Source organism: Stegodyphus dumicola, chromosome 6 (assembly GCF_044657685.1).
Source record: "Stegodyphus dumicola isolate Sdum_Otavi_A_Nest chromosome 6, ASM4465768v1".
NCBI classification, from domain to species: domain Eukaryota; kingdom Metazoa; phylum Arthropoda; class Arachnida; order Araneae; family Eresidae; genus Stegodyphus; species Stegodyphus dumicola.
In genome coordinates, this window is record NC_140773.1 from 211834870 (window position 1) to 211860549 (window position 25680).

The 25680-nt window shown below is 32.0% G+C and overlaps 1 protein-coding gene across 3 annotated transcripts in view; it reads right to left on the minus strand.

The window, feature by feature from the left end:
- The window catches only part of LOC118188151 (polypeptide N-acetylgalactosaminyltransferase 13-like), a 52620-nt gene extending 30325 nt beyond the window's left edge, over positions 1–22295 (minus strand). Inside the window, exons 1-5 of one of the 3 annotated variants that reach the window (XM_035358516.2) lie at positions 22161–22295; positions 11112–11586; positions 9040–9208; positions 3158–3324; positions 2990–3045 (exon numbers count right to left, since the gene is read on the minus strand). In XM_035358516.2, the coding sequence (XP_035214407.1) occupies positions 2990–3045; positions 3158–3324; positions 9040–9208; positions 11112–11334 (615 nt within the window). In that variant the 5' untranslated portion in view covers positions 11335–11586; positions 22161–22295. Of the gene's footprint in view, positions 1–2989; positions 3046–3157; positions 3325–9039; positions 9209–11111; positions 11587–21971; positions 21995–22094 lie in introns of those variants that run through there. The other 2 variants (XM_035358515.2, XM_035358519.2) reach the window with 2 other exon arrangements.
- Positions 22296–25680: the final 3385 nt, after the last annotated feature.

The following is a 25680-nucleotide window of genomic DNA, read 5'->3' on the forward strand; positions in this document are numbered from 1 at the left end:
TATTAATGCAATACATGGCAAACTGAGCACTTCTCATTCAAGAATATTATCCACAGATTTTGTTCTCACAGATCAGAGCTATTTTAAACTAAGAAATATTAGCAATAAATTTTATTATTTTATTCTTTATTACATAATTATAAAGCTATTATCAAATATACACACAAATATGCAACAGTATAAGAGGTATACATGAATACTGCATATAACATGTGGATCAGAGTTCTATCACACATTATTTCATGTTCATTTTTTTCTATATAAAAAAGTACAAGATTTATCCAATTTTAACAAAGGTTACACTATATAGCAAAACACCCTGGTTAAAAGAATCTCTAAAACACAGACACTGGTAGGCTGTGCATGCTTGCATTATTAAAACTTGTTTAATAAAGTTCAAAACAGATGACAATTAAGCCATTTAAAAAGACATGAGCCAGTCCTGCTTTGCTGACTACAAGTCATTGTTATTATAAGCTTTATCATCAGAAGAGATACAATTACTAATATTATCTATGACTGGGACAATGCAAAGATGGATACCGCAACGAACATTATTCATGATTGGCACTATGCTAAGAAATAGATATAATAGCTGACAATACTGAATTTCAATTGATGTTAGAGAATGCATAATTCAGTACAGTGACAGATCTGCTACAACATTTGTGATCTAGTTTGAAACACAATTATGACCACTATTCAGATTCTAAAATTCATAGGATCTTTTAACTTATAGTAACAAATACGAATAACACGTTTTTCACTTTACTCCTTATTAAATAAAAATTCTATTGATGGAGATATGAAGACAATAATAGCTATATCATGTTAGATTTGTGTTTTTTAATATTTTGTTGGTTAGTCATGTAAGGGATTGATTTATCCTCCTATAAATTAAAACCGAGATCAAAATATGAACTAATAAAGTTTAACAACTTTGATAATAACACTTATAATACTGTTTTGAATTATCATTTTTTTTTTTTTTTTTTTTTTTTTTTTTTTTTTTTTTTTTAAATATTTGAAGTCATTGAATCCCCTAAAAAATTTAGCCAGTCAAATTCCCAAATTTCATTTAAATAAAAGTCATACAATATGTAATAAAAATCATATCCATTTGCAAGTATATTGTGACATTCCAAGCTATGTTTCATTCAAAATGAAAGTAAATACATAGAATACTCATACACAACTTCATGCATGGTTGGTTTATTACTAAAAATATATTAAACGAAACTTTACACACTCAATTACACACACCCAACTTCTTTTTTACATGCTTTTGAAATAACACAGTTTACCAACAAGAATAAATATGCTTTTTTACACGAATGCTTTGTTCTAGCACGAATTCCCTCTTCCCCCCAATTTTTTTTGTCGGTCGGTTTATGCCCACACACGTGTTAGTGACCTGGTTTACTTCATTAAAGTTTTTTGACTTCATGGCTTATTTACTTTGTATTCTGGTGGTTACGGGGAATACTCGAATTTAACTATCACTTTATTCTTTATCTCATTCTACTTTAACTTGAACACAGAATTTCATTATTCAGTGTTAAGTGTTCAGTTCATAGGATGCAATAACTTCAATAAACTTCTAAAAGCTAATGTTCAAATTTTTATTTGATGGTGAAATTTCCAGTATAATTTGTATTGATGATAATTTTTTACTAATAAAAAAGGTGACACTGAGTTAAATTTTCAGTTTAAAAAAGTTTTAGTACCCTTATTAATTAAATGCCTAGTAGTAGTGATGAAATGTTGCAAAATTGATTTTTATTCCTAATTTCAGTTTAAATTGTTATATGTACTTATGGACTGAATTTTCACTGTACACTAATTTTATTTATTTTTTGTAATAAAAATGAATTGTTTTTGTTTTATAAATATGTAACATGGATTAAATTATTACTTTTAATGAACTTTTTTTTTTTTTTGAAAATATTTAGCGTTTTTTCATCTTGCACAATTTTTTTAAGTTGTGGAACATATTTCCAAATTTACCATATGTCACATGTATTTTTTGCCCAATGTTTTTGCCTGGTTTTCTAAGGAATGTATCTAGTACCATGTAAAAAATGAGTTGGGTGTCTGTCTAAAACCCTTGCATATTTTCTTATTTACTTTTTATATCATTTTCGCTTAGAAACTACATGCATGGTTAAATGCTTGCATTTTGAAATAAAATTATTAAAATTTATTTCAATGTTAGATTTCAACATTGTTAAAAAGGATACCCATTCAAATATTTATATAAATATAAGGAGTAACTTTTTTTTTTTTTACTGAAAAGGAAATTCCATAATTTCTGATTATCCACATCAAAATCAAAAAAACTGTATTGGCAACATCAGAAAGCACTTGCAAACTTGTTGCTGACTTTGGAGAGAAACATTTATTTGGGTATTGTAAACACCTATTTCAATAATGCATCCAGTAGTACCATTTTTGGGGTGAGGGGAATTCTTCTTGTTACTTAGAAGATAACACTTCTTAGTTTTTGGCACTGTTCTCAACATATGCAGAGAAATCTATTTTCACCGAAAAAAAAATACAAAATTGCACAAACTTGCCATTGTGACAACATTGGCACTGTGCACCAGCCATGGGCACAATCACTCAAGAACAATTGAAACTTCTATGTAATGTACATAAAAGAGGGCAAACTTCAGAGTTCCATTCCAATTCATTATAACAAAAACAAATGTGCCTAATGCAAAAAGAAGTATTATTCAGAAAATTGACATTTGAATTTCAAAAGTGCATCTCCATGTGTACCCAAACACATGCGTGCTACATGCAGATGAGTTACCACAAAACTACTTTTTACCAACATTATTTTTGGCTGTATCAATACATTTTTGCAGCTTTTTTAGGTTGGGATATGTATAATCAGACAGTACTGGAAATTCTTCAATACACTATTACAAACCACAGTTAAATTCCAGACATTCTTAAAAAATAAAACATTTTATAGGCTTCTTACTTTGGTTGGAATGCTAAGTTTAGAGACATAATTTTCAAGCTTTTTGCCCAAATAATCTGAAAATTTCAGATAAAATTATAGATTAAAAAAATGAAATTAACATATAAAAAGAAACTATGAAGTACACAGTTGAATGTGAAGTACACAGCAACAATGAAGTACACTAACCTCTTTCACTAGCATCATCGACAAGTATTATTTCAGCCAGTAACGTTGGTGGTGAAGTTCGTATTACACTGAAGACAGTACGCAATAATGTTGACCATGCTTCATTATGAAATACAATTACAATACTTGTGGTTGGTAAGAACTTTGGATATTCTTTTTTCTTACAGCTAAAAAATACAATATCATAATGTTAAGAAATTTACATAAAAAAATTTATGTCAAAATTTTACTTTATTATATTTGTTACATGTAACTGATATTTTTTAAACACTTTGTTTCCATTAAATTCCATTCCATTCTACTTTTTAGATTTTTACAAAAGTTAAAAGGTGAAGCAGCAATCTAATTCACATTTATGAACATTCTACACATTATATACTTTTATTTAAATAAGATCTTGTTTCTTTAATAGATTTGGTGTTTTTTATTGTGATAATTTTTATATTAAAAATATTACAAAGTCAATTAAAAGTTTTTGAGTATAACTGTAATACAAAACATGAATTATTCCAAAATTAACATCATCCTTTTAGAGAGGGACAGTTTGAAATAAAATTTTGAAAGGTATGCAATCAACCAATTTTTATTCAAAGAAATAGTATGTGTATTAATAAAATATCCCAAAATCAAATGAATGAAATTTATTAAAATACAGCATACATTCGTTGATACGGGGTATGAACAAAAACATATACATAACACATTAATTCATTAACTGCATTTTCATATTTATTCACTTTTCTATTATGGTCAACAGACTGATCATAAAGCACTTTTCAAATGATTACAGTTTTTAGTAGCAATGGAATTCAATCAGTTTGGCAAAACCAACTCCTAAAATACATTTAGTTTGACAATCCAGTCATTAAAAAAATTGCATTGCTTATTCAGCACTTTATGGCTACTTAATAACTAATTCTACCACTTATTTAATGATTCTTAATTATTATTATTTTTTAATATCATCATTAGTTACTAGGCAATATATTTTTATAGATCAACATACATATTAAACCACAATGGCATGCACAGAATTGTATTAATACAATTTAATATTTTATACTTTATTGCTACCTCTAGTCATTAATTAGCCTTAAGAGTAGAATTGTATAAAATTTTATAAATCTGATATGAGCTCAAAATTTTTATGTAAAATGTCAATCCTACTTCAATCTGCCGCCCCACATACAGTGGGTAAAAAAAGTATTGGCAATTGCCTATAATTGATCATATTACCTAACAAAGGAAATGACAATTTGAGCTGGACTTCACGAAGACAGGAGGTAATAAACACACAAATCTAATGAAACTTTCAATTTACTATGCCTTTTACAGAAAATATACAACAAAAACGTAAACTTGCATGTCAAAAAAAGTATGCAAATTTTGTTATGTTGGGGTCACATGTTTACACTGATAGGAAAGTATAAAGTTTGCAGTGCTACTTCAAAACTTTTAAAACGTTATTTTGCTAATACAGCTTCAAAGTCGAAGGTGTTGGATGTTAATGTTAAAAACATGATTATTCAGCTCAGAAATGAGAGTTTAACTTATTGTGCTATAGGAATACAACTGAACATAAGGTTATTTACTGTTAGATGTGTTGTAAAAAAGTTAAAAGAGACAGGATCAACAAAAAATAAGATTAGAAGTGGCTACCTCGAATATTTTCTACAATAGAAAACGTGGCATATATCAAAGAAGTTAAAAAAACTCTAAAATAAGTGCACCCTAGTTAGCTAGTGCTAAGATGTTGCTAATACTTCGCATGAAACTTTTAGTGTACAGACCATACGGAATGTGTGACATGGAGGAAGTTATTATCCAAGGGCACCTAGAAAGAAACCTTTCATTTCAGAAATAAACAGGAGAAAGAGATTAGATTTCGCAAAATCTCATATTAATTTACGAGGCGAATTTTGGAACACAGTTATTTTGTCTGATGAATCAAAGTTTAACAATTTCGAGAGTGATGGACGACAATATGTACGGAGAAAGCCTAACATCGAAGTGGAAAAACATTTAACACTGACTGTAAAACATGTTGGAGGGAGCGTTGTAGTTTGCGACTATATGGCAACACACAAACAGAATTGGTAACCTGTGCTTCATTGATGGTATTATGACGGCTCTACGTATATTGACATACTGCGCCATAACATGAAATTCAGTGCCCAAAAACTTGGCTTAGAAACACAAACACTTGTGTTTCAACAGGATTAAGACCCTAAGGATACAGTGAACCTCACCTGGCAATAGTTAATCTATAATGCTCCTCGCCAGTCAAAGACACCACCTCAATTGCCTGACATAAATTGAAAATTTATAGCACAAATTGGACCTAGAAGTCAGGAAACAAAATTTTGTGTAAAGGTGAACTTAAGCATATACTTCAGTAAGAATACCTGTTTATCTGTAAGAATGGCACAAAATTCCAACAGGACTTTTTCAACAACCAGGACTTTGATTTTTTCTACGAGAAATAGTTTACAAGCTGGTATAAATGCAAAAGGTATGAATACAAAGTATTAAATTTGGTTGCCACTGGTTTGATTTTTTCTACGAGAAATAGATTACAAGCTGTTATAAATGCAAAAGGTATGAATACAAAGTATTAAATTTGGTTGCCACATTTTGTTGTATGATCTTACCAATACTTTTTTGACATCCAAATTTACTTTTTGATGTATATTTTGTGTAAAAGGCATAGTTTCATTAGATTTGTGAATTCATTATGTCCAGCTAAAATTTTCAAGTGTTTCCTTTGATAGCTAGAATGATCAATTTTAGGCAATTGCCAATACTTTTTTTACCCACTGTAATTGATTATTTTACACCAAAACACCCAATGAATTAGGAATAGAGAGCATTAGGTAAATACTGTGATACTCATTTCTGCATATAAAGCCCTCTAACAGCAACTGCTTAGAGTAACAATAACAGATAAACCTTGCAATTTAGATGCCTTCCATCAAGGACAAATAACAAGCTTAATGCATGGGTCCCTGAATTCAAAATTGTGGTTTTCTTTTTCTACAATATCATGAATATATAGGCAGTGGAAAATAAAAGACTAATTGGGCAAACTACAAAGTAAACGTAACCTTGAATGATAATGATCTTTGAAGACTCAGTTGTATTATACTTATTATACTTAGCCAGTTACCCTAAACTTTTGCTCAGATCTTCCAAATGAATGGGGGGGGGGTCCAGCTGAAAAGTCACTAGACAGGCTTTGCAGTGCTCACTTTACTACATGGGCTTCAGGAGCTGAAGACTCACAAGATTATTTCTTATGAGTGGACCATCAATGCTTAGAAACCAATACCATGAAGTGGTAAGTCTTAATTCCTACTGCATAATGTTAATTATAGTTAATAAATATTGCAGCAGTGTCCTGAAGCTGTGGCTCATGTGAACCATATTAAAGCGGTCAGGTCATATTAGAGCGGTCAGGTCAAGGTCATAGCGGTTCAGTCATGGTCTGGGTTACTTTTTCTGTTGGGGGAGGCAATATTTGGTAATTAGTAATTTTGACAATTGTACCATGCATCCTCATTGCAGCTAAGCATGTATATTTGTTGGGTGAGCACTTACATCTCTTAATGCTTTTCAGCCATCTGGATAGAAATGGAAAGTATTAACAAGCTAGCTCTTCTTGTCAGAGATCTCAATTGGCTACAACCAGATTCAAAGAGCATTGCACAGTATTTATCTTCTTGAAATGACCATCTAGAAGCTTAAACTTACATTTCAATGAACACAGGTAAGCTACTCTAAAAGAAGGTGTGCAAGCAAGTCATCCATCGAAAGCACTTTTGCCTGATTTATGGGAAATTTTAAAAGACATGTGGTAGGCCATACCTCTTGAACATTTTTGCAAAAATTTCTATAGACTTACTCGATCCATACTTCATCATATAACAGCATTCATCAAACCCAAAGACGCAGCAACATATTACTAATTAAGTATCCCTAATTTAGTGCACTTCAGTGTATTACCGGTTAGAAATAAAAAACAATAATTTATAATTCTTTTTTTCTTTTCAACTTTATTTTTTAAAAGCATTTTATAATTTGCTCATGCCTTGATGATTAAAACATCAGACTTACACTAAACAAATACTGCCAAAATTGGTTTAATGTTACTATAATTGACTTTCAAGACTAAATGTCAATTTCTAATAATTCTATAATGATTTTACTTTCCGTAATTCAGCTTTCTTATGAAGAACTTATCACATGCTACCCCAAGTTTTACTTGCATGTATCTACACTACTGAAATCTGTATGTATCTGTCTTGATTGTTTATCTTTTGTAACATCATCTTCTCCAGAATGGTAGAGAGCAGAGTTTCGAGAAAGGTACCTCACCCCCTCCAAGATTCCAAAAATTCATGGGAAGCCATTTCGATCATTCTCAACTTCGTACAACTTTAATCGTCTAAGATATCTGAAAAAACTGAAAAATCTATCTTAAAAAAACTCAGAAAATGTTAATTTTTGCACCTTGCAAGTTCCTTTTTCAGTGAATTTCAGTGCTTTTCAGTCTGCTCCATCTAACTGCGTATGGAGTGGAATTTAAAAATTACCATCCGTCTTAACAGAGTACAATTCTTTATGGAATTGTATGGTCTATTTACTATTATTCAAATATATATAATTGATTTCATTCATACTGAAATCTTTTTATATGTTTTCTTTACATTTTCTTTTCAGATGTACACAAAGCTTATAAAATTTGCCAGTACATGTTTAATTTTGGTTTACTGAGACTTAAAGTGAAGTGATTATAAAGATTATCTTGAATAAAATACAGTCAAAAGTCTTTAATCCGGACTTGTCGGGACTTCGGCGATTCCGGATTATCGGTTTTTCCGGATCATCAATTTAAATCTGATGAAAGTAAAATTCTTAAGATGGCATGCAGAAATTGTAAAATTAAAAATATGAAACCGTCATTTATGAAATAAAGAGCAATTATGATCTAAAGGGTATCAAAATTTACAAAAAAAAAACATAATATTTATTTGTTTACTTTATTAAAAAAATATTTTCAACGCACGCATGGGTAAAGCCTATATTACGCATAATCGAAATTAGAAAACTGCAACCAGAAAAGTATCTGATGTGTATTCGTGATATTTATAATGACGAGGAATTTGATTTTAAATCATATCAAAGACAGAGTACATCGAGATGAAATACTACATTTAGTAGAATAGTAAGCCAAATAAAATAAAAACATCTGTCCTGAATATAAGGATAGTGTGGACAGATTAACTTCCAGTTCAATGCATGCCCCGGCGTTTCCCCGCCCTTCCGAACAGCAGCGTGAAATTGATAAACAGATTTCGGAATGGTTAGAGAAACAAACGATATGCCTTTATCCATTTTTTGCAGCTATTCCACTTTTTGTTTGATGGACATCAAAACATGCTTTCGCTTTGTAGATCCTTTGGCAGCACCAGAATCGGAAATTCTTTTTGACATAATCGAAAGTTCAAGCTTACTTTTATAAAATTGCGCTAAAAGTCTGCAAAAAATAATAAGCTGGATCCAATTAGAAGATTAAGATATGACACAATCTACAACACTAACTGAAATAGATAATTAGATAATTTTAGCTTAGCTTATACCGTCTGTTATACATTAAACGCGCATGCGTAAACGTATTATGCGCATGCGTGAACGTATTATGCGCATGCGTGAACGCATTATGTGTTGACACATGCGCAGAAAGTTTGTAGCTTCGAGGTCCGGATTAAAGACTTTTGACTGTATTCAACCAATAATTTTATAACATTTCTTCCATATTCAGTGCCTTAATTTATCAAACTAGTTTAACAAAATCCTTTCAGAGATAATAAAATGTGACGTACCCTTCCATGCGAACGTCTAGAAGGCTTCTATTCAAGGCAATACGATCACTAGCTAACAAGTTAAATTGATTTAATTTAAATTTCTCATTTTTTAAAACTTCTTCATTCTTTGATATAACTACAGCTTTACCCATTTCACCCGGCCAATGGGAGGGATTTGTTTTATATTCTGCAAAAAAGAACAGATATTCATTCATCACTACCACTATTCAGATGTATTCAGATACTCACTTTAAAGCAGTGGTGGCCAATTTGTAGTCTGCAAAATCTTTTCTCTGGCTCATAGCTAGGCTAACAAAATTTATTATTATTCACTGAATTTCTGAAAAGGTGTCTATTTTCATGCTTCTAATCCTCTTAGAACTACTTTCATTTAAAGATTATTTGAAATTCATACCACAAGAATTGAAAGATTTTTGAAATTAATACCTCAAATTAGTCCAAGAGTATAAAAACTGGCTGCCATTGTTTTAAAGCATCAGTGATCAAATAACAGATAATAATGATCAGTTTTACATAAACAAGATTTAATTATTATTTGCTTCTAATCCTCTTAGTTCAAACTGTGGCTCAGTGGTTAAGTAACTGAATAGTGGTGGTTCAACCTGGATTTCATGCCAAGCAAATAGCTGGCTGCATAAGCACTTCCATGCCTTTCTCCTTATGTAACAGATACAAGCCAGTTTTTCTCAAAGTCCTCCTTAAAGGCATACCTGCTCTTCAGCAGATAGCCCTAGTATACTTTGCCATAACCAAATAAACCAATCTAATCCTCTTAAAGCTACTTTCACGTATAGATTATTTGAAATTAATACCTCAAGAATCCTGAAATAATAAGGATTTGTTATTTGAAGACATAGTCCTAAATATTTGTGTATATAGTGGTATGTAGTTAACAAACTATGTTACATATAAATATATAATATAGTTCGTGGCCTCCTAGCTTCAAGGCACAATTTAAAATGACTCCCAAGATTACAAAAGCTGGCCACTACTACATTAAAGCATCAGTAATCAATAACATAACAGATAATTATGAACAGTTTTAAATAAACAAGATTGGCACATTAAATTCTGATACTATTCAATAATAATTCCATAACTCTCAATAAATCATTACTTGTTAGTTGCTGTTGATATATTACAAAAAATCTTCTAGTGGGTATCATTTGGGAATTGCATTCAAAATGGAATCAAACAGATCATTATTTTCTGCAATTTATCACCATTTTTCCATGAGCTCTGATAAGCAGGAAAACAAATGATGGCAAACTGTTTATTCAGTGCTGTTTACGTTGCTTTACAATTCATTCCTTTTACCTATCCTCACATATATTCTATTATTTGTGGGTGGACACCAGTCTTGAAATCAAAATAGTATTTAGAGGAAAAAACTCACATTCTTTTTTAACTAAAACAAAAGGGTAAGAAAATAAAAAAAATATTTCTGTACTTTATTATCATGTTAATTGCTGGGGGAAATTTTGGCAATTGTTATTAATTGCCAGTCATTACTCCGAAATTCTAAAGGAAGTGGTCATCCATAATTGGGATTAAATCGAGCTACTTGGGTCGTCAATAGAATAATATGTATGTAACAAAATTTCACATTGGTAGAAGAATCTGAAACCGCATCCAGTACTGGCAAATGCAGCCATGAATTGGAGTCATGGGTGATATTTTAGGTGGTGTATCGGTAAGTACTGGATAACCAACAAGTATTAAATTTTACTTAATCAGTTTGTAGTAACATTTATATCTAATAAATCTGAAATTATTAAGTACATACTCAGGGGCAGATTTATGAAATGAGATGTCCATCACATCTGAAATTCTGGAAGCTCCTCAAAAGTTGAGGCTTTAAACACATAGTATGTTTACCAATTTTTAAAAATTAATTAATAATATGGGAACCCTATAGGATGTAAAGATTTACAAAACTATGATTTACATGACCCCATAGAATCTGCCTTTGTTTATACCATAAATCCACATTTAAAACAGATAGAGAGTTTAATTTTTAACATTCAATTTATACCATTTCAGACTAAGAAAACTAAAACTAAACTTACCTAAAGCTTCCCAATGTGCAAATCTTCCCTTTGGTGCTTTAGGTGACTTAGAAAAATTCTCTCTCTCCAGTTGAGATTCTTTCACAACTAAAGTTCTTTTAACACATAAACTACTGTTACCAGCACAGTCAGTATAATACATGAGCACTACCGCTCCAATCATAAACCAAACCACAGAAGTAAGTATTATAATTTTGCAAGTATACAAACGGAATCGTGCCATTGTGAATACTTAAAATTACAATAAAACACATTAAGTAGTCTTACAATAAAATGAAAGAATTTTACTTGAAACATATAAAATTACAAATGTACATTTAGGTGAGCCAACCACAAGTGCTCTGGAATGAGTATTGGTTTATCATTTTAATCTAATATAATTGTGCTGAGTTTGTACTGAATAGCTAATGAAGATTTCAAACCAGAGAATAATTTGTGTAGTGCCCATAGCTTCAGCCAACTTCTGTCAGAAAATCTGAAAATAATAAATACAACAAATAAAAATGCATGTAAATAATACCTATATAGGAAAAATGGATAAATTATAAGCATAGCAGTACCATATGGTTATATACTATACATATTTTTTATTACTCAAAAGAATACAATTACACATTCAACTATTTTTCAGATGCAAATAAATAAACAAATTTATTTTTATCGACAATTTCACCATTCCTAATGCCTTAACCCTTTCAGAAGCAATAGTATACAAAGCGATTTAAGCTTTGGTAAAATTTTGCATCAATTATAACTTATGGACCAGAAGAACACACAACTGAGACAAAATCTAGAGTGAAATCAATGAGTTTTGAGTGCCAGCATATATTTTATACTGCTGTGCCTGTTTATTTCCATGCTGCTGCCAATTGTTAATGTTTGTTTTTTTTAATCTATGTTTGCATACTTTTGATGTGTGTCTATAAAAATGGATGCTTGAATATAGCTATATAAGTCTAAAATCCAAAAGTTTCAAAATTTTATAAATAAAATTTATGTTTTTAAGCACTTTGATGATGCCACCCAGTTGAACATACTTATGTAAAATATGAGTAAAAAGCTTTTGAAAAAGACTTAAATTCAATATTACTTTATAAAAAAAATTCAACAAATATAACACTGCATGAGTAAACCATATCACGCTCTAACTGAACTAGTATAATGTTACAAAGAAATATAATTCAGCTGAAAAATTAAAGTTACATTTTATACTTTAGATCAGGGGTCTCCAAACTTTTCAGCCCGCGGGCCATATTGGGGCTTTAACGAAGCTTCGAGGGCCAAGATCCAGTTAGTTCATCATCCATGGCGATGCAACTATGATGAACAGCATACAAGTTTTTAAACGAGGCAGTAAGATTTTTGTGATTGGATCTATACGCTATGACCTTACAAAGAGATCCTTTTTTTTTAGACTTTCATGCAGTTTCACCTAACATAAATTTCTTAAAGCTGTTTTTGAACATTTGCAAAAATATAATTTTGTCCAAGAATATTAGATTTCGTCGCTATTTGTTTACATTTTCAACTCCTGTTTTGTTTGAAGATGTTTTGCGTTTTTATGTATTTTTGCCTCGTCACGAAGTGAGAACTGAATTGATTGAATGAGAACTATATCTCTAATGAAATTCGAGGAAATAAGTTTAAATGAAGTGCGGCCAAAAATACGTATAATTTAAAGGACATATGAGGAATTCATGTGTGTCCACATCAGATTTTTTATATAGAGCGTATTTCCCTCATAGTACATTTAGAAATGATTGTATAATGTCTATATTATGTTTTATATACAACGCGCATGATAGGCAACGCATTTCTAGATTGGCTGTTATTATAAAATATTTAATGTGTATGTTATTTGTTACTTTAAATTAAAAAAAAATATTTTAAAGAAACCTCTGGCGGGCCGGATTATTAGTGCTCGCGGGCCAGTTTTGGCCCTCGGGCCGTAGTTTGGAGACCCCTGCTTTAGATAATCTAAAAAAAGAACATGCTTCCTGCTATGATACCAAAAATACCTCCCCCCAACACACACAAACACACACTTTCAATTATCGGGCACTGTAATACATCATTTTGTTCACGAAGAAAAACCATTAAATGATTTTATTATTTGAGATACCTCAAAGCTCTTATTTTGATTTTCAGCCTCTTTTTAATTTTTTGATAAATACGACAGTAATATACAATTTTGCTTGGGAAGAATATGTCTTTCACAGACGTAAAGTACAAACACTCTTTGAAGGCCCCCCCCCCCCATTTTTTTTTTATTGTCAGGCCCATGGGCAATGTGGAACCAGTTTTTATTTTCCTTCCAAAGATAAATGTTTTGCTTTAAAACTGGCCTTAGAAATATCTTCCCCCTTTCACCAACTGTGAAGACTTAATTCGAAAACTGCCTACTACTTGTATTCTTAGTCAGGGGAAAAACTTCTTGTGTTTCCTAGCCTTTCACCTGAAATTAACAAAGACAATCCCCTAAAGTATAAAAGCATGCTTTCAAATCAGCATATCTTCTATTTCACTACCAACTACGAATTTCCAAAGAACATCTATTTGGCTATTTTTAAGGCTATTTTTATGGTTATACGTAGTGTTCAGTTAATAATAAAAAGTAAAAAATTTTACGAGAAAAAAAGGAATGCGGCTGATATTAATATTATTGCACTTGGTAGATACTGCCCATGATGGCTGTTCACTGAATATGCTTGGATTTATCTGCCATAAATCTAAGTATATTGAAACACATAGATGTTGTGCATCCAAGATTTGGTTTGCTGTGTATATACTTAAAAAATACATTAAATATATGGCAATTCTACAGTAATGTTGAAATTACAGATGCAGATACTCAGAAAGTAGCAAAAATTATATTATCACCAGCTTGCAAAAAATTGGATCTCATGAAAACGTATAGACATGGACAAAAATATGGTGTTGCCTCTGGAAGAAGTTCCCACTCTTCTCAGATGACAAACTGAAGGAAGGTATTTTCATCAGACCAGACATTAAAAATTATACTACGTAAAAGTTTTGAACTTGTAATAAATAAACCTGGAGAAGAGACTTATAAGAAAGGAAACTTGGGGGGGGGGAAGGGTTGCTGAAGACTAATCTAAAAAACCTCATAATTTTTTCCCCCCTTAACCCTCTAGGTGTGCATCCCGCGATTTCCACTGGCAATGTAAAAGTAGCAAAATTTACGCAACATGCGATTTCCACAAGGATGAACTTGCCGTCTATTTAACTGTGCAGCCCGCTCTTTCCCCGTTCAAGGTTTCTTTTCGGCTTTTCTGTGATGTTAATTGTTTATTTAGATGTGGGCTAACAGATGGTGTTAGTTGTCCACATTTCTGCCAAATATACAAGAATATGTAATGTAGCATTTTGCGTGCACTTTTCAGAGCTCAAAGATGTCCGGCAGGAAGCGTTTCGCGAGTGATATACAACCTATATTCCTGACGATATTTCCGACACTGACAGTAGTTCTGATTCTGATTTCAAGTATACTGAAAATAGTTACAGTGAAACTGATGAGAATTTCTCGGATTTCTCTGCAGATAGTAATGAATCTGAAAATTCATTTTCTATTGAAAATGTTCAACAGTGGTGCAAAATTGATATGTAAAATATTACATTATGTAAATATTTTCATTAGTACATGCGTTTTACCTTTGTATTTTATAAAATAAATCATAATTTAACCAATATTAATTTTCAAAATATTCCTTTTATATCATTATTCTTCAATTTCAGTATTCTGACAACCTTTTTCTATGATCTAATTTACATTGAAAAAACTCTTTTACATAAAATTTTTGTATATTTTAACTCTAAAATATATGTAGATTTGAAATATGTAATAAAAAAATATGCAATTTTTGAACCTATTTTGATAAAAAAGTTACGCAGTGAGAGGGTTAATAACAAGGACCTCAGCACAGTTGAAAGTATACCACAAAAATTCATGCTGAAATTGAATGAAAGCAAGTGTCTAAAATTTAATATAAAAAGTCATTTTTAGACCTTTTTCTAGAGAACTTGGTGCCATAAGAAAGAAGCAACAATGTTTCAATAAAGACATTAGGGAAATCATTGACATTTCATCACTAACATTTTCAAAGATTCATCATTATTATTATAATGCAGAAATTGCTAATAAATGAGTTAAACACTATATATATAACCTTACTTTATTTCTAAAATTGATAAAAATACATAGCCAGAGAGTTATCAAATAATTTAAAATATTACAGATGTTTATAGATTTCAGTGATAACCATATCAGTGCATAATAATATGATATAGAATACTGTTATTTACACAGTATTGTTATGTAGAATATTTTATGTAAAGAAGTTGTAAGAAAATCAAGCTGATATGCTTGAAGTCAAGAACCAGAGATGGAGCAGGTACTATCCCCTACATTCAGGGGCGTGGTTAGAAATGATTTGGACAAAGGAGAGCTGGAGGGAGAGAGCCAGTAAAACGAGATTGAGAGAAGACAAACAAAGGGCTCTTAATGATGGGATGGAGAAATTTCGAGGTGAAAAAGTATGGTCATGGGATAACTTAATGAAACTGTGTGTAAGAAAGAAAAAAATGCAACCCTTTCTGAACACAACCTCTTACGACATAATTCGAGCTGCGAAGCAGAACGTGGCAAGGATAAATGCGTTCTCCGAACTGTCCTCTGAAATCTGAGCTGTACACTGAGAACAAAAGTAAGATTCTATGCGAAAGAAAATTTTCTTCTCCCATATTTAATTACACCTTCCAAAAAATCTCTTCTAGTATTTTCAGGAACTAAACACTCACTTTCATAAAGCCATTGCACTTCATGCAGGAAAAGCCTTTGATATGTGGGTGGGGGTTATAATATGTTTCAAATTTTTTAAAAATGATAATTCATTTAATATTACAGGTTTGATAAATTATCAAGGGAAATTTTGAAACAAGCCAAGAAATAAGAGGAAATATTTATAAAATAAGCCAACTTTAAGTGTAAATTTTCAAGCAAAAAACTCGGCTTTGCATAATAGTAATGTAATGCAATATAATACAATATAAAATATGATAAATTCAGTGCTAAACAATGAACAATCATTTCTTTTTGCATGAATGCTGTGCTGAGGCAGCATGAAAAAACTGGTCAACCATCTCATGTTGCAGGAGAAAAGGAGGGATAGAGTTTTCCCTTTGACCTAACAAATAACATTATTTCATTAATGGTGCAGGCATATACGAGTAGATAGCGTGCAAAGCAGAAATACAGAAGATACAACAACGCACAATTCGTTCTGTTTTGAATTTCTGATTTTAATAAAATCAAAATTGTACATTTAAAGTCACTAATAATGATTTTACTGTATGACTGAGTTAAAAAAAAAAAAAAAAAAAAAATTCTTTTTACACATGTATAGATATGCACCACAATGCATCGCATATCCTGAGATGATGCTCCTGCCAGAGGTTAACAACAAAGTATGCGACAGTATTTCCCTTGTTTCTGTAGCGCAGTCCTATTTCCCTCTGGGGTTTATCTGAGCTAACGGAGTTAGTTCCATGTGTCGACCAGCTTCGCTGTGCCTGCAGTTCAGATTTTTCAACTTGCTGGCCTATGTTGGAAAACTTGTTTTGAAGATGCGTCGACTACGTTAGTTGTGTTCGTTAGCTCAGATAAACCACAGTGGGCACGGCCCTTAAAAGACAAGATGAGACCTTTCAACACCCTGCATTGTTGTCGTGGGCTTCTGTACCCAAAATTTTAACTGAAGCCTGGGTTAGTCTATATTTTAAGAGATGCTCCCATTGGGTTTTATCTGAGCTAATGTTATGAGCTCCGTTAGCTCAGATAAGCCCCAGTGGGAACGGCTCTTTAGGGTGTACTTGGTTTATTGCCAAGTTTTTTCATTTATTGCCAAGTTGTTGTTTCATTTATGGTAACATGAGCAGTTGAATGTTATAGAAACCCTATTATATCATGATTGGTTGTGTGATTGTGGTGAATATGACTGATGGGAAAATATTTACAAGGGCTTAATTATGTGTTGGATGCTGGTTAGGAAGTATGTTGCTTATTTAAAATGCCTGCTGGTGGTATGATTAACCTGAAGTTTCTGACACTTTAGAACGACTAGGAATGGAAACATTGATTAATTGGTATGTAAATGAAGATTTAAATGGCTTCATTCACCTCTCAGTAAATTGCACAATGAGATTTAACAATTTCAAAACTGGAGCTCATATCAACACTACGTAAAGTATGTATGTAATAAAAGGGGATTTTCGAAAGAAATGCTATTGATAGTCCGGCAGTACAGAGGATATTTCTCATTTTTACTTTTGTGAATTAATGTGGCAACAGCAGTATACAGAGTCTAGTTTAGATAACTTTTTAAGGACTAACTAATTTAAGGATGCTTTTAAGGAATTCTGTGCGTCTTACATATCGAAGAAAAAAGAAATGGTTGATCTTTGGATTATGGTAACATGGCGATTTTTTGGCAAAAATTTGGCGACCAACTCTCCTACAGCAACCCTCTATTTTTTTTCCCCGCCGCCATTTTGTCTTCACGAAATAAAGACATGTTTCCTTTCTTTTTATCTACTGAACACTTCTTCCAACAATCTACTAGCCGAATTACACTTATGCTAGAAATTTTATCTAACAAAACTGCTTAATCATGACAAATATTCACTGCAAAATTGGGAAAAAGTGCACAATACCATACTCCTTATGCATTTTTCAAAATAACACATACACATAAACCATGTACACGTCGACTTATTTTTACTTAAAAAAAATATCTCAGAATTACACAAAAATGGCATTGCACACACTCTTCACTATATCCAAGTACACTGCTTTTTTCTCATAAATTAGAAAAATTTCACGAAAATACATGACAATTTTCTGAATCTTTAAACCCGATAAAAAGAACATATATGAAATTACCTGATCGCGAAAAAGTATATACCCTTTCCAAATATGAACATTTCCACATATAAAATAAATAAAATATCCAAAAACTTTTACCTCTAAATCATCTATTATATTATAAACGTCACCAACGAATTCATACCGCAAGCATTACAAATACTTAGTGTCAAATATTTAAATTATTTCCATGCACGTTTACTTCAACTAAAACATACCAAATTCCTACAAACATAAAATTCACAAAATAACTATCATTTAATTAAAATATCACTAAACCATGTACACGTCGACTTATTTTTACTTAAAAAAAAATCCCAGAATTGCACAAAAATGGCATTACCACACTCTTCACCATATCCATGTACACTGCTTTTTTCTCATAAATTAGAAAAATTTCACGAAAATGCATGACAATTTTCTGAATCTTTAAACCCGTTAAAAAGAACATATATGAAATTACCTAATAACAAAAAAGTATATACCCTTTCCAAATATGAACATTTCCATGTATAAAATAAATAAAATATCCAAAAACTTTTACCTCTAAATTATCTATTATATTATAAACGTCACCAACGAATTCATACCGCAAACATTACAAATACTTAGTGTCAAATATTTAAATTATTTCCACGCACGTTTACTTCAACTAAAACGTATACCAAATTCCTACAAACATAAAATTCACAAAATAACTATCATTTAATTAAAATATAATTAAATTCAAAAACACTACTTAAAATATAAATAAGCACATACATTAAATTAATAAAAATTAGCTTACAATCCTAATTACTTTAAACTAAATCATTGCTAATAACAATTTTCCCAATAATACCAAATTACTTTACTTTCACCTTACATTTAGAACAATGCATAAAAATAATATCCTCAAATAATTAAAAATACTAACTTACCTAATGTTCTTCAGAATCTTGCTTACATGGTGGATACACACAATCCCAAAATTATTCAACCCTACTTCACTCAACACACAATGAAACTTAATACAAAATAATATACAGCCACACATATTTTTCCAAATTCCCCCCTTTTCGGATTAAAGAACCGTAATTCGTCCATTAATATCACATGACATATCCCATGATCTCTCCTTTCCCTCACACAAAATAATGTGTAATCGGAACTGAGTACTTCTCACATTATTACCAAAGTCCTAGGTAGTAACCTTTATCGCCTCCAAAATGTTGCCAAACTACCAGTTACCATATTCCAAAGATCAGCCAAAGAAATTTTTAAATAAGGTACGTCGATATTTCCTTTTTGTATTGCATAGATTCCATAACATGTATTTCCATTTTTATGTTATTTCCCTGTTTGATTTAAATAATATATTTTTTATTTAAATTATTGCATTATGTTTTGGACACCATTTTACTGAAATATATTTTTACCGAAGCCTTCTACAGTCTTTTAAACATTTCTCTCCAAAGTGCAGCTCCAACATGGAATTCTAACCACAAAGGGTTTTTGTGTGCCAAGATAGAGAACTGAGTCTTGTGCACTTCTTAGGAGGTCTTTCCATCACATGTGGATAGCTTTGGAAGACATAAATAAGGGTTTAAAGCCGTCAGAATTATTCTCAGTTGTCACTATGGATTTCTTCAAGCTCTCAACTTTCTCGACAACAGCAGAAATTTTGTCATTTAATTTATTGTTTGTGAGCAGAAAAAAATCTTTCTTTGATTTGTTGTTTAACAGCAGAAATTATTTCTTCAATTTGTGGTTTGAGAGCAGAAACTCTTTTTTTTTTTAATTTGTTGTTTGAATTCAACATAAAGTTAGCAGAAAATGCATGATAACTGACACTTTTAAATCAAATTTAACAAATTTAATTCGATATTTACTGGGTTCTCTGCCATAATACTTTCATTTATGTTCAAAACTCAGCATAAGAAGCATTCTTAACTGATAAAATGTAACTTTTTGCTATATACTATCAATAATTTACAGTAAATGATCAAATACAGATAACTTTTTATGAAAGACAGTATGAAGCAGTGAAAGACGATGACACTGGTGACTGGTATTACTTTCAATTCAATCAGATGCTAGCATGAAAGAATTGAAATACAGTGACTAATTTCACTGAAGTCACATTTATACTATTTCATCAAATTATAAAAAACCTACTATACTGCAAAAAAGTTGCCATCAAGTAGGAAAAAAAATAAATGAAAGGTGAAGTAAATTATGACTAATTATTTTATGAAATTACAATTATATTTCATAATCAACTTTACTGTCATGATAATAAATATTAATAAATATTCAGTAAACATGATAGGCCAAAAAATTAAATATAATAAATTTAACCTAGATTCTATTAAAAACTGTACATTAACTATGGGATAAATGTTTCAATTTCTACATCTACTAGTTCAGGTTATAATTTTAGAATTTAAGCAAAAGTCCTTTGATCTACAATGAAATTATTTCCCACTTATAATGCAACTGCTCAAATAATGCAATACACAAGAACAAGCATACGTTTATATTCTAATCTGTACTACAAAATAAGTTAAAGGGATATTGAGTAAATAAGTTAAGCACTTAAAGTTAAGTAAAAGGTTTTTATTGCATTACTTTAAAAATGTATTTGGCACAACAATTTTTATGTAAAATAGTACAAAAACAGCAAATTGGCCTACTTTGAATTTTTTACGATTTTTTAACCTCATAATCTGATTACGGTAATCAATATTAATAAGATAAGAGTGGATATAAACTTGATTTAAATTTGAAATTAAAAACAGAAATCAAACTGGCTGCAGAATGTATCTTGGAAGATCACAAAATTATATTATTATTTAGTTTGAAAGAAACAATAAGCAAGGTATATCATAAGAATATTTTTATAGTCATAAGAAACATGCTTTAAATTCATGGATAATCTTATAGAACTTTAAAATATTTCTTATTTTATCAGCAGTTTTTTAGAACTAATTACTATTATATTTGTAAAGAATAAATTTAGATATAACACAAGTCAGGCATGATAAAATTTAAAAGAATGCAAAATGAGATTTCTAAATTAATTACAATTAAAATTATTTACATTATAATGATACTACTAACCTTGCTAATCTTCAAGCTCTAACATTAAAATAAATAAATATACATTTAATATCTAATACCAATAGACAAGCAAATGTTTAGGCAAAGTCACATAATTTATTACATATTATTTAAATTTATTACATATTATTTAAAGTATATTTTCCAGATTAGGGATAATAGGTAGTAAGTAAGAAATGAATACAGAAACTGTCATAGCAATATCTATATTGCCTACAAAACCTAATGGAACTAAATTTTTATTCTTCAAAGAAATGAAAGGAGAAGATGAATATCATTTTTATGTAGAACTGCTTCATAAAAAGTTTAGGAGTTGAAAATACGTTCCCTCTGTAGATATGAGCATAGACAGGAAACAGAGCAAAAGGAAATAACTTAAAAATAATATATTCGTTATAAAAAATACTTCGTTATACAAATATAAATCCTCAGATTTAAAATCATTATATATTTAATACGGTTAAAATACAGTAAAAAAGGAAAACATCTAAAGAAATTCAAATATGTGTTCTGGCATATTAAAAACTGCATTTTACTTTAAAATTATCGACTTAAAAATAAAAAACAAGGATATTACAAGAAAACTATGTGCAGTATTTCTCTGTAGATTGCTGAACATAATGAATCTATTACTTAATTTCAAAGTAAGAATTACAAATCTCAATTTATTCATGAAAACTCCTTCATCCCTTTAAATACAGATTTAAATGTACAAATATGTCTTTTGAATGAAATTTAGTATTCAACAGATATCATTAATATACGAAATCTGGAGTCTATTTAAATATTTAAAAAAGATTTAGATACAGTAATCATACCAACAATTTTCTATCACAGACAACTCTAAAAGATATGCAACGAAGTGTGCCGGTGGTTTTGCTTTTCTCGAAAATATATTAAGCGAATGCAACGGGAAAAATAATGATAAATTACAAGCTAACCTGATGCAATTTTTTCTTTGATAACTTTAAAAGGCAGTTAAATCCACAAAGAAACATAGAAAATACCTAGAATAGATTGCGTATCAATTCACTCCGTTTAATTTTACAGTTTACTATTACACATGCAGTAAAGGTTAACAACCTGTCGGATTATCCGGCTAAAATTATGAAACTGGTAGTTCAAATATATTCCAATAGGTCTCTAAAGTCACTAGAATAAAAATGCAAAATTGAGCGATGTTAAAATATAGGGAGGAAAAAGAACGTGCATGCAAAAACCTTTTCTTAGGATCTGAATGATTTATTAAGTTCAATGATTTCAAAAAAGAACTTTTCCCGTATTACTGGCAATGTATGAACTGCCAACTCCAACTCCCTCTGTCTGTGCCGGGATTATTAGTATTTTACCGGATGTAAAATGCCAAAAAGATGCATAACGTTAAATATTTTGACACAGCTAGTCTCATGAAGGGTCAGGATAAAAAATAAGTAAAAAGAACTTTGAACTAAGATTGCGACAAGCATCGACTACTAGGAGCCTTGACTTGTAGATTGACTGGAGCCAGTGGCCAATTGCGGTTGTTATGTAGAGATGGTGTTCCAAACCATCAACGCCCGGAGGTGATTATTAAGAAATGAAAAACATACAATTACCTGAGCAATAAGGCAAGTAAAAGGAGTGCGATCGTTTGTCACATAGGCTGCATGAAAGCATACGATTGGTTATGGAGATTCCTAGGTTCTGTTTAGGAATATATGAAATTCCCAACAAATACATAAAGTTTAATTCAGTAATGATAATAAGAATGAAAAAAGAAAAATTTTGAAAGAGGTTCAGATTTTAACGGTCGCCCAAAGGGTTTGTTAAGGTTTCTTTACACTCTCTCTAAGTTGGCAGTCTAGTAGTTCGTTGTTGCACTCACTCCAGCTAACCCATTTCCTTTTGTCCTTTTAGCTTTATTATGAAAGTTGCAACGTCAGTGATAAACTGAAAATCACTAGGGAAGGTGATGTGGTTGCAGTATATACTCCAGTGACCTGTGTTAAACGAAACAGTGACCCTGTTGAATCTGTGCCATTAAGCCTAATATCGGAATTACTCCACAATACACAACAAAATGAAGAGAGGAATGTAGCCAAACTTGTCATTCAAGAAGTTTTTTGCCGCTCATCTTCTGGCATAGATCGTGATATTTTCACACAGCATATGAATCGATACCGGGGATCATCCACCAATCAAGCAACATCCAAGACGTCTACCGATTGCTAAACAGGAAGCGGTAGGGAAACTTCTAAAGAACATGTAAGAAAGCGAAGTTATCGACCCTTCAGCAAGGTCATGGGTCCCTCAGGTCCTCTTGGTCAGGAAGAAAGCTGGTTTAACTAGATTTTGCATTGACTACATTTTGCATAGCCAGTTGAATGAGGTTGCGAAGAAAGACAGCTACCGTCTTCCTAGAATTGACGATATGTTAGACACACTTTTTGGAAGCAAGTTGTTTCCAACACTTGATTTGAAGAGTGGATATTGGTAGGTATAGATACACCCTGATGACCAAGAAAAGACGGCATTTACTACGGAACAAGGACTTCAAGTTCAGGGTGATGCAGTTTGGGTTATGTGATACGTCGACAACATTCGAACGCCTCATGGAGACCTTGTTTTCTACGAAGCCTGTCTGATATACCTCGAAGACATCCTCATAGACTGGAAAACTTTTAAAGCACATTTAGGAAATCTTAGAAAAATTCTCCAGAAACTGAAAGGAGCGAATCCCGCCAAATGTAAATTGTTCAAACAGGGAGTGATTTATCTCGGACATGTCATGTCTGCTGAAGGTTTGTGTAAAGATTCCAGAAAAAGTGTCAGCTGTTAAAGCTGGAGACGCCCCGAAAATGTGCATCAGCTGAGAAGTTTTCTTGGGCTTTCCACCTACCATACGAGATTTTTGAGACTTTTCTTCCATAGACCCTTTCAGAAGCTGATAGAAAGCAATCAAAAGTTATGGTGGACAACAGAACATGAAGATGCATTTCTTGACACAGATGCGATCAATGACAGTGTCGACGGTGTTGTGTCCCAAGAAATAATGGTCAAGAACGTGTCGTAGCCAACTGTAGCAAGTGTCTATATACACCGGAGAAGAATTTCTGTGTCACCAGGAAAGAATTGCTTGCCATATTTAAAGCCGTAGAAAATTTCCATCATTACATCTACGGAAGAAAATTCCTGCTCTGCAAAGATTATGCATTGTTGATCTTTCTCTTAAATTTCAAAGATCCCACGGGTCAAATAGCCAGGTAGATACAGAGACTCCAGGAATATGACATAACTATCCGTTATGGGAAAAGACCATCACATAGAAAGGCCGAAGTCCTGTCTAAAAGTCTGCCCAGAAAGCTGCCGATATTGTTACAGGGTCGAAGCGAAATACGAGCTGCTTAATCCACGTCAGGTTACGAATTCAATAGCATTTGATCTCGACCCATCAGGGGACAAAGAAGTCAGAAAGGGCTAGTTGGAAACAGCGACACTAAACCCAGTGGCTTAGCTAGGGTGGGGCAAGGGGAAACATCTGTCCCTGGGCGCAGCATTCAGGGGCCGCCAAATTGATGTTACGAAATTTTGGAATAAAATATTTTCCATTCATGGCACAGAGAAAGGGGCGCAAAATCTTCTGTTGTCCCCGAGCGCTAAAAACCCTAGCTAAGTCTCTGACTAAACCCGTAATTGAATTAATGGAGTCTTCAAACAGCAAACCTACCTAGCAAGACATTCCGATCTGCAGTCCTACGACAAATAATACTGGAATCTTCGGGACTCACCTTGTATTCAAAATAGCGTATTGTACCGGAAGTTCGAATCGGATCATGGAAAGGCATTCCGATGGCAGCTGATACTTCCAAGATCCTGGATGTCCTTAAAGAACTACATAGCAGCCCTATAGGAAGCCTCTTCAGAAAAATGAAGACTTTGAACTGAGTATGACAGTTCTACTGGAGTAATGCAAGCAATTACATGCAAACTGGTGCAAATCTTGCGATACCTGTGCGAGCCAGAAGGAACCGAAAAAACGCAGCTGAAGGAAGCTGCAACGTTACAATGTAGGATCCGCTTTTGAACGCATCACCTTTGACGTCCTGGCACAAACTGTTGATGGCAACAACTACAATTTCGTTATCATCGATTTTTTCACAAAGTGGCCTGAAATGCGTCTATACCTGATCAAAAGGCTATCACGGTAGCAGAGGTAATAATACAACATTGGATTTCCTGGGTCGGAGTGCCTCTTAAGTTACATTCCGATCAAGGAAGAAATTTTATCTCGGCTATAATTAAAGAACTCTGCAAGCTACTCGGCATCGCAGAACTCAAACGAATCTTTACATTTCCAGTCAGGCAGCATGATGTAGAGGTTTAAACGAACTATCCTTAATAACCTCTCGTTGGTGGTTTCCAGAAACCAAAAGGACCGGTACAAGAAACTGTCACTGTTCTTACTGGCCTATCGCATGCTGTCCACGAGACTACCAGCTATTTCCTATCGCAGATGGTCTTCGGTCTTGGAACTTCGCGACGGAGATG